General features: G+C 47.0%; 1 protein-coding gene across 1 annotated transcript in view; it reads right to left on the bottom strand.

Moving 5' to 3' along the window:
- sptbn5 (spectrin, beta, non-erythrocytic 5) overlaps positions 1-10450 on the bottom strand; it is a 165848-nt gene that overhangs the window by 95723 nt on the left and 59675 nt on the right. The window contains exons 30-34 of the mRNA XM_048600480.1: positions 10067-10181; positions 8848-8958; positions 6514-6693; positions 2961-3161; positions 1973-2122 (exon numbers count right to left, since the gene is read on the bottom strand). Coding sequence (XP_048456437.1) covers positions 1973-2122; positions 2961-3161; positions 6514-6693; positions 8848-8958; positions 10067-10181 — 757 coding nt within the window. The remainder of the gene's footprint in view (positions 1-1972; positions 2123-2960; positions 3162-6513; positions 6694-8847; positions 8959-10066; positions 10182-10450) is intronic.

The raw sequence follows: 10450 nt of genomic DNA on the forward strand, positions 1-10450 counted from the left end.
CACACACACACTCACACTCGCTCACTTTCATACACACACACACTCACTCTCACACACTCTCTCTCACAAAATGTCTTGCAGGCTGTGTGGTCTCCTTTCCTGAAACTCACACTGGTTCTGACCTCCTGGTGTAGCCGGCAAATTGTCACCACTCAGCAGCACTGTCTGAGAGGTGGCTGTGTGTGTGTGTGAGAGAGCTGTGGAAGTGGCTGTTCAGTCCATTGGAAATGGTCACCCCCTCCCCCCCCAACCACCCTGGTCCTCCTCTTTCGTGTGGGAGGTTGATCGGACGAGACCCCGGCCACGGATACCTCAGCAGCTTGCCTAAGCTTTATTTACCAAGGGATCAACAGCTCGTCAAAGATTCTTTTTCACTCGGGTTTCAAATCCTTCAAACTGCTGCAGCCAAGTCTGCAGCACGACAAAAACAACGCGGGCTGCATATTGCCCATTTGTTCACAAGAAAGTGAGCAGCAGCCTATCCAGCTTTCCAGAGCAGAACCGGTGACTTTACGCACTGCACAAGGCATGTCAAGTAGCCCAACCTGTCAGCAGTGAAAGGAACCTGCAATACAGCACATGAGAGACTGTTTTCACTCACTCACTCAAACACACACACAGTCACACACATTCACTCAGACCCAGAGCTGTAATACAGCAACAGAAAATTCGAGCAAGAGTAGGCTATTCAGCTCTTTGAGCCTGCTCCATTATTCAACATTATCATGGCTGATCCATCCAACTTAGTACCTGCTCCTGCTTTCTCTTTGATCCCTTTAGCCCTAGGAACTATGTCTAAACCCTTCCTGAAAACTTTCAGTTTATGGCCTCGCTGCTTTCTGTGGCAGAGAATTCCACAGGCTCACCACTCTTTGGGAGAAGAAATTCCTTCTTATTTCAGTTCTGACCCCTGGGTTCTGCACTCCCCGGTCATCAGGAACATCCTTTCTGCATTTCTCCTGTCTCATCAGGTTTCCATGAGATCACCCTTCATTCATCTAAACATCGGTGAACATAGTCCTAACTGTTCCAGTCTCTCTTCATACATCAGACCTGCCAGCCCAGGAATCAGTCTGGCACACCTTTATTGAACTCCCTCCATAGCCAGGACATTAGTCCTTGGATAAGGAGACCAAAACTGCACACAGTACTCCAGGTTTGGTCGCATCAATACACTGTACAATTGCAGCAAGGCGATTCTTCCCCTCAACTTGTACCTTCTCACTTCAAAGGCCAACATACCATTTGCCTTCTTCACCGCCTGCTGCCCCTGGTGGTCAATAATGGTGGAGATTGTGTTGGTGGTGGTGGTAACAATGGTGGTGGAGATTGTGTTGGTAGTGGTAACGATGGTGGTGGAGATTGTGTTGGTGATGGTGGATGTCATGGTGATGCTGTCAGTAATGGTGGAGATGATGGTGATGATGATGGCAATGGTGTTGGGGGTATAGATTAGAGGCGTGGCCAAGTCTGTGTGGGAGATCCAAAGGCACAGCAGATGGGCTGGTTTTCAGCTGTCCTTCATGGGAGCTTGGCCTCGTTCTCTAGGCCCACATTTATTGCCCATCCCTAAATGCCCTTGGAAAAGTGCGATCTGACCACGGAGTGTGAATGGGAGGGTGAAGCAGTTAGATCCCCTTCTCTTCAACTCCCATGTTTTACATGGCTCCCACGCTCTGTATTTTGTTCGGGTTAAATTGACAACGGTGTTGATTCTGAGACAGGCAGTCCCATTCTGATATATAATTGAGTCAGCTATGCTCAGGGAGTAAGGGGTTCCTACATACACCTGCCCATTGGCCCTCCCAGCCCCCATCTACCCACAGTCAGCTTGCATTAATTTTGGGAGGGGGTCACCTTGGGGTTGGGGTGCAGACCTTTACAATCTTAACATTGGACTGGGCCCCTAGTTGTTTAGGATACAGACCCAGCTCCTGTATCTCCTGCTGCACCACATCTCCAACACACTCACCTCCTGAGAATTCATGATCTTTTCCATTTGGCTGATGTCCCTGTAGAAGATCTGCTGCAGTAACATCTTCTCCAACCAGCTCCTCTTCAACTCCCACTGATGGTACAAGCCTGATTTCTCATCGTGCAGAGCACGGACCTTATCTCGAACCTGGAGAACGGAGAATTCACATCAGAGTAGTGGACACAGTCAGAGGGGGAGAGAGAAGGGGGGGACGAGAGAGAGGGGTGGAGAAAGGGGGTCAGGAGGTTGGGGGTGGGAAGAAAGGGGAGACAGAGGGGGGAGAAAGAGGGTGTGGGGGACAGAAGGGGGAAGTGAGAGGGTGTGGGTGAGAGAAGGAGGGTGGAGAGAGGAGGGAGGGAAAGTAAGGGTGGAAGAAAGGTGGGGGGAGAAGAGAGGGTATGGGGGAAAGAAGCGGGGAGACGGAAGAGAGATAGGGGGAAGAGAGAGGGGTTGAGAGAGAGGTGAGGGAGGGGGGATAGGAGTGGGGAGAGAGGTGCAGGGGAGGGGTGGGGAGAGAGTGGGGGATGGACAGGGGGAGCAGAGAGGGGGGTTGGGGGAGAGGAGAAAGAGGGAGGGACAGAGATGGGGAGAGCAGCGAGAGACAGAAGGGGATGTGAGAGAGGGGGAGGGGAATATGAGAGAGGGGGAGGGGAATGTGAGAGAGGGAGAGAAGAATGTGAGAGAGGGAGAGAAGAATGTGAGAGAGGGAGAGAAGAATGTGAGAGAGGGAGAGAAGAATGTGAGAGAGGGAGAGAAGAATGTGAGAGAGGGAGAGGGAGAATGGAATGCAAGTGGTTTCAAAGAAGGTGGCAGGAAGATGGTGAGGAAGAAGTGGGGCCAGTGATGGAAAGATAAAGAGAGATGAACAGAAAGAGGGAGGAGAAAGCAGAGAGATCGGGGGAAGAATGAGAAAATAAGGGAGAGAATCAAAAGGAAACAAGTAAGGCACCAAGCAGGAGAACGAATGTAGGCAGCCAGGGCTCACGTCTTGTGATGGGAAGGATTCCCGCAGGATCTCCTGGCCCAGGGCCATCACTTGCTCAAAGGTCTCTTCTCTGGCATCAATTTCTGCTCGGAGCTGCTGGTGCTGGGTCCGTTTTAAATCCGTCATGGAACTGTCACGCGTTGCTTCCTCCACTTTCATCTCCCTCAGCAGTTCAGCTGACCAGGAGAAGTAATCCCGGGCCTAGGAGACACAGCAGTTCAAAATGTGCACAGGGCATGGTGGAGGGATGGGGTGGGGTGACGCTAGCCTGGAGCCTTCTTATCACTGCCAAAACCTTTCTTCCTGCAAAACCTCATGCCACAGCGGACATGCGATTCTGAACACAACAGGTTTTGCCATGTAATCATGCTGACAGTAAAATCCAGCAAATGCTCCTGTCTGCCAGCACCGATGAGCCGAAACGGGTGCCGGGCTGCGTATTCAGGTTACACAGATGCCGAGTATGTGAGAAGAAATATGAGGGATTGCACGCAGGCAGTTCTCAATTACCAACCTGGAATCCGAAAGAACCCAGGGTCAGCCACACCCTGTGGGAGATACGATTGGAGCAGCTCAGAACGAAGCCATTCAGCCCCTCGTGACTGTGCTACCTCTTGGAAAGAGCTAGTCATTCCATCTGCCTCACTCCCCCACTCCATTCCCATGGCTCTCAAACTTCATCTCCCCCATGGATATCTCCAAATCTCTTTGAAAAGTCACGACTGAATCCGCTTCTGCCAGATGGGTTAAAAAACAAATCTCATCTCCCCTCTGGTTACTTTCCTAATTGTCTTGAACTTGTTTTTATTTGGCTACTCAGTCTTTTAAAATGCTTTATAATTGTATTAAATCCCTATTGAATTTCCCTGCTGCGTGGTCAGCAATCCCAGCTCATTTCGAAGGTTCACTAGACACATACCTGGATTGGGAGGGCTTTCTTGTCAGAAATAGCTGTTAGTCTGTATCCTCTGGAGTTCAGAAGAGTGAGAGGTGACTTGATTGAGAGACACAAGAGATCCTGAGGGGACTTGACAAGATGGACCTCAGGGAAGATATCTCCTCTTGTGTGGGAGAATCTAGAATTAGGATTACCAGGGAAGGACTGGGGCCTATTAGAGACAAAAGGGGCAACGTGGAGTGTGGAGCTGGAGGACATGGCAGAGGTCTTAAATTAATATTCACAAAGGAGAAAGACACTGTAGCTGGAGATTTCAATTGGGATGACGAGGTTCTAGAACATGTTAAGATTAATGAAAACGAGGTATCAGATGTTTTAATGGGTGCATAAAACCTTAGGGCCTGGTTTCCCAGGCCAATATGGGAGGCAACGGAGGAGACTACTGGGGTCCTGGCAAGGGATATCGAATACATCACTGGCCACAAGTGAAGTGTCAGGTGACTGGAGGGTGGCTAATGTGGTTCCTTTGTTCGAGAAGGGCATCAGGAATAGACCAGACAACTACAGACCAGTTAGTCTGATGCCAGTGGTGGGGAAATTATTGGAAAAATTTCTGAGGGATAGGATTAATCAACACTTGGAGAGGCAAGGATTGATCAGGGATAGTCAGCACAGGTTTGTTAGAGAGTGAGATCCTGTCTGAGTAACTTAATTGAATTTTTTGAGATTCTTCAGATCCCTGAAGGTGTCAGCACAGGTAGACAGAGCGGTGAAGAAAGCATTCAGGATGCTTGCCTTCATTAGCCAGGATATAGAATATGGGAGCAGGGAAAGTTTGGGAGACATTGGACCTCCCTTCCTCAAATGGTGGTGGAAGCAGTATCTTTGGGTATTTTTAATATTCAAGATAGTGAAGGGTTACTGGGGTGGGGGAGATGGGAATAATGAGGTCAGCCCTGGTCTTACTGAATGGCAGGGCAGGCTTGAAGGGCTGAATGGCCTCCCCCTCCTCATCTGTATACTGTCTCATTTCTCCTTTGATTAGCATATTTTTACAGCGAGCTGTGAATATTTTGCTCTGATGCAGGTTAGGAACAGGGTTGTTGCAATGAGGTGTAAGAACTGAAGTAGGCCATTCAGCCTGTCGAGTCTTACTGTGCCATTCAATGAGATCATGGCCGATCTGATAATCCTAAACTCCGCGTTGCTGCCTTTCCCCTGGTGCCCTTCATTTCCTCAGTGAGTAAAAATCTGTCTGTCTATCTCGGCCTTGAACATATGTTAATGGCCCAGCCTGAATACTAAAACATTGCTTTCTTTCGAAAAAAACTCTTGCAATCAGGTGTCACTGGCAAGGCTGGCACTTGTTGACCATTCTAAATGCCCCTGAGAAGATGATGTGAACCTTGCTCTGGGACCACTGTAATGAAACAGAGCCTACAGCACCAAAGAATACAAGCAGCGATGAATTATATTTGTGGGGTTTCCTTGCCTTCAGTGCCTTGTTCCCTTCAAAGTACTTGGCTTTTGTTTTGGAGAATCGGGAACATATGGGAGCCAGCAAATCGACAGGACAGGGTCAGCTACAGCTCACTGGGAGCTCTTTCCCCTCTGAGTCTGAGGTTTATGGGTCTGAGCTATAGTCTGGAGATGTGGCCACAAGATCCAGACTACACTAATAAAAACCGAAAGAACTGCAGATGCTGTAAATCAGGAACAAAAACAAAGTTGCTGGAAAAGCTCAGCAGGTCTGGCAGCGTCTGTGAAGGAAAAAACAGAGTTAATGCTTCGGGTCCGGTCACCCTTCCTCAGTTCTGGGGAAGGATCACCGGACACGAAACATTAACTCTGTTTTTAACTTCACAGATGCTGCCAGACCTGCTGAGCTTTTCCAGCAACTTTGTTTTTGTTCCAGACTACACTGTTGGAGGAGCTGGCGTTTCGATAAACCAAGACCCCTCATTCTCTCCGGGGGAATGTAAAAGCAGTATTTCTAATGACAGAAGAAAGTGGAGTTTTCCCTGGGTCTGGTCGATACTTATTTCTAGTGGTATTATCGCTAGTGCATTAATCCAGAAACTCAGCTAATGTTCTGGGGACTTGGGTTCGAATTCTGCCACATTGGTGGAATTTTAATTCACTTTAATATCTGGAATTAAGAACCTACTGAAGACCATTGTTGATTGTCAGGGAAAAAAAAACATCTGGTTCATTAAAGTCCTTCAGGGAAGGAAATCTGCCATCCTCACTTGGCCTACATGTGACTCCAGACCCACAGCAATGTGGTTGACTCTCAACTGCCCTCTGAAATGTCCCTAGTAAGCCACTCAGTTCAAGGGCAGTTAGAAATGGGCGATAAATGCTGGCCATCCAGCGAACGCCCATGTCCTGCAAGTGAATTTTAGAAAAAAAACATCATTTAATACAGATCGGCCACAATTATATTTCTATCTGCGCAGATTGCTGTGTGCAATTGCCTTGCTGTGCTTACCACATCAAACTCATCAAATGAGGCAGTTAATTGGCAGGTTAATGCTCTGGGACGCCCTGAGGATGGGATAGTAAATAAATGGGAGATTCTCTTTATTTTTTGTGTATTTCACAACGCAAGGCATTTCATGTGGAATGCTGACCCCTGCCTGCCAGTCTGCTCACCTGCGCCAGGAACCTCTGGATTTTACAGGCATGTTCCAGGTCTTCCCTCCGCTGGTCCACTTTAGCTCTCAGGGTCTCCCAGTTTTCCACGACAGCTTGCTGCTTGTCCTGTAGGTCTGCACTCTGCTGTGTAGAGCATCGGTGCAGGACTTCATCGGCTGCATCCACCAAAGCCTGCAACTGCAATGAGAGGGAGACATGCTTTGAGCACTGCCATGACAGCGGATCATAATATTGACTGACCTTTGCATGACAATGTGTTCCTTTATTTATAAAATAAAAAAAGGACATATAGCCAAAAGGTGACTGCAAGTATAAATTCAGTAACTGCCAAAGCCCTGAGAGAAACCATAGAATGTCACACCTGAAAGGCTGTCAAAGGGACTTCAAACAGCAACCCTTCAAAGGCAAGGATAAAAGTCAAAACACATTAGGTTGTGATCTTCTGTAGATACTATCCCTTTCATTATAGAGCCATCTCCTGTCAATTATGTCCAAAATTGCATGCTTGTTTTCGACTTCCATGTATAAAAAAAACAGTTAAAAGTCAGTGACAATCTCTGGCTTGAGAGCGTTGGTGGCTGATGTGATAGTTTGAACTGGTGTCCTGGGAAGGTCACAGTTTGAGGATAGTCATTTGACACCCCTGCAATGCAGGCAAAGAAAGTATCTTTCTCATGTTGAGTGCTGGAAGCCAGGGAAGGCAGTGAAGTCACTGCAAAAAGGAAACTGGATGAAAGCCATCATCTAACTTATAGAGCCAAGATTCTCAAAATCAACTATTTCACTACCAACATCAGCATTATCAGTAGCACCAAATCAACGGAATGTTGATCTACTCCCTGCAGCACCCAAACTGGGATTCGTATATCTTGTTAACTGTTCATTTTAAATTCATATTTCTGATCTGTACACGTGTGTGCATTGTGCTTTATTATCTCTTCCCATGTTTGGTAGCTAATAAAAATCACCCTTTCTTAAGAAGGCCTGATCAATTTGGCTCCTTTTCGAACAGAAATGCATTTGGTTTAGGAAAAGGTATCCGCAAAAGAAAGGATTTTTTAAAAAAATTAACCTTGTTCTGATTAAAACTGAGTGAGAGGTTCAATTAAGAAGGACAGCCAGTTTATCCTAGTATAATAAAATAAAGAACCGCAGACAGTGGAGATTTAAAACAAATGAAATGGGATGTGCTGAAGAAACTAAACAAGTCTAGCAGCATCTGTGGAGAAAGAAACAGTTAACGTTTCAAGCCCAATGGCTCTTTGTCAGGACTGAATGCGGCTAAGAAATGGTAGTTAATACTGAAAATGGATTGGCTGTGCTGAGTGCAACCATAGAAGACAGGACCTGTTGGAGTGGGGGTGGATGATGAATATGAAGGAAGGCGTCCGTGCTCTGAAGTTGTTAAATTGAATGTAGAGACCTGAAGGTTAGTAACAAGGGTATTAATCCTCCAGCTTGCATTGAGCTTCACTGGAGCACTGCAGCCTGAGACAGAAATGTTGGCATGGGCACAACCATTTCGATACATTCCACCCTCACCCATACAGCAATCGTTAACATGTTGCAGACAATGTCTTCTCCAAGCCTTGTGGGCCTACCACTCCTCAGACTAACCAACTCATAGCACTTCATCCGGTCTTCATCGCTGAACACAGCTGGAGACTGAAGCTGTTTGGAACTTTTCAGGTGGGTCATGGAAACTGCCATTCGCGTCCTCAAAAGCCTGCCGAGATTGGGGTGGTGGCTTAGGGGATCCAATTGAGCTTTTCAGGTTAAGCTGTCGCTACCGTACAAAGTAAACAGAAAAACGTATAGGGTTCAAGCAGTTCAAGCACAACAGTACAGAATATATTGTAGAGGGACACTACAGTACGGTGAGAGAACGAGACAGTACATTGTGCAGAAACACTGTAGACAGAGTGACTGTGACTTGTACAGGAGCACTGCTGCAGAGAGAGAGAAAGAGAGAGTAAGAGACAGTATATTTCACAGGAATACTGCTGCAGAAAGAGAGACAGTACATTGTACAGGAACACTTACTGCAGAGAGACAAAGTCAGAGAGAAAGACAGAGAGAGAGGACCATATTGTACAGGAAAATTACTGAAGAAAGGGAAAGCAAGAAAGTGTATTGTGCAGAATATTCTACAAGAACATTACGGCAGAGGATTGTAAGTGCTGGATTTGTTGGAAAATGATGGATGAGCTGGGACCTATAATTCTGGTTGGTTGAAATTTACATGGTGCACAGATCAACATCAAGTCACACTGCTCTCCTTTGACTTTTGATATAACGATGGGACATCGAATCACAAATCCGTGGTCTTACTTGCTGCTCAGCCCCAGACAGCCCATGTTCCAGTGCCTCATGTCTCCGCAGTTGTGCCTGAACGCCCCGCAGGTCCTTTGCAATTTCATCAGGAAAACTTTTCAGTTTCTCCTAAAGTGGTGGAAGCAAAAGGCAACTGTAAAGAGGCAGATTTCACAACACACAAATCACTTCACCTCTATACTATGCCCAAACATTGTCCAGGACAGGGACAGCACGGGTTTAGATACAGAGTAAAACTCTCTCTACACTGTCCCCACCAAACTGGGTTAGATGTTATATATTCCATCCTGTGGTTTTGTTGAATGATAAGCAAGACACAACAACAGCAGCAGCTGCCACAACAGAAGTAATTCCAACCTGCACACACTGAATCTGTGATCAAGATGACAGGGGACTTGTGGCAACATTCCAGCACACAGAGATATACAGACTGGATGAGAATGAAATATAGGTGCAGTGATTGTAATGAGGTCAGCCAAGTGGACCTCATAGACTACAAGTTCCCTGATTGGACCAGATTAATAGCCCCAGTCAGGGAGCCCTGGCTGACAGCAGTGCCAGACATCCTTATACTGAGAGCTGGCTCTGAGGGATCAGTGTCAAGGACTCTCCACATGTAAATAAAGGGTGACTTGGTGATGGGATACCGGCCTCTGTGGAGTGATCTCAATAGGCTTCAGGCCTAAAGGGAAGACCATGTTCCCACAAGCTGCCTTACTTACACATTCTCCTCACCAGAAATGATTAGACAGAGTGGGCTTGTATCCAGTGGAATTTAGAGAGAGGGGTGACTGGATTGGAATGTATAAACTCTTGAAAAGTCTTGATAGGACGGATGTGAAAACGATGTATCCTCTTGTGGGTCAGACCAGAAAATAAGCTGCAATGTTTAAAATTAGGTCTCACCCTTCTGGGACAGAGATGAGGCAAACATTTATCTCTGGGGCTTGCGCAATGTTGAAAACCTCTGCTTTATCAGACAGCATGATGGAATAGTTTTAAGGTGGAGGTAGACTGAGAACTTGCCTAACAAGAATGTAAGATTATCAGGGATGGATGGGAATGTGGAATTTGGAACTCGGTGAATCACCCACGAACTTACTGACTGGCAGCCCAGGCTTGAAGGGCCGAATAGGCTCCTTCACACCCTAATTTGTGTGTCTGTAAGTTGCTATTTTCCTGTGCATTTTCCAGTTTGAGAGCTGAAAGCACAAACCTTGATATGGGTCAAAGCATCACAGAGATCCTGGCTGCACTTGTGAACTGCTTCTGCATCACTGAGCTTCTGTCCCCGGATGCGAGCTCGTTCCTGCAAACTGCTCCATAAATTCCTGCGACAACCAGTCAGACAGTTACAATTACAGAGTGATGATAGCAACAGGGATAGCCATTCTGTCCAGAGGGACCATTCATGCAGCAAAACGCCAGTTGGTGTAATGAGTAAATTGAATCCAGGACATACAGCATAGGACTTCAAACTGTCTGCAGATCAGTTAAACACCCCGTGATCCCCTCACTCACTCACACACACCGCCCTATGATCCCCCTCACCCACTCAGACCCACCGCCCTGTGATCCCCCTCACTCACTCACCCACTCA

This window comes from Rhincodon typus, chromosome 8 (genome assembly GCF_021869965.1).
Source record: "Rhincodon typus isolate 14 chromosome 8, sRhiTyp1.1, whole genome shotgun sequence".
NCBI classification, from domain to species: domain Eukaryota; kingdom Metazoa; phylum Chordata; class Chondrichthyes; order Orectolobiformes; family Rhincodontidae; genus Rhincodon; species Rhincodon typus.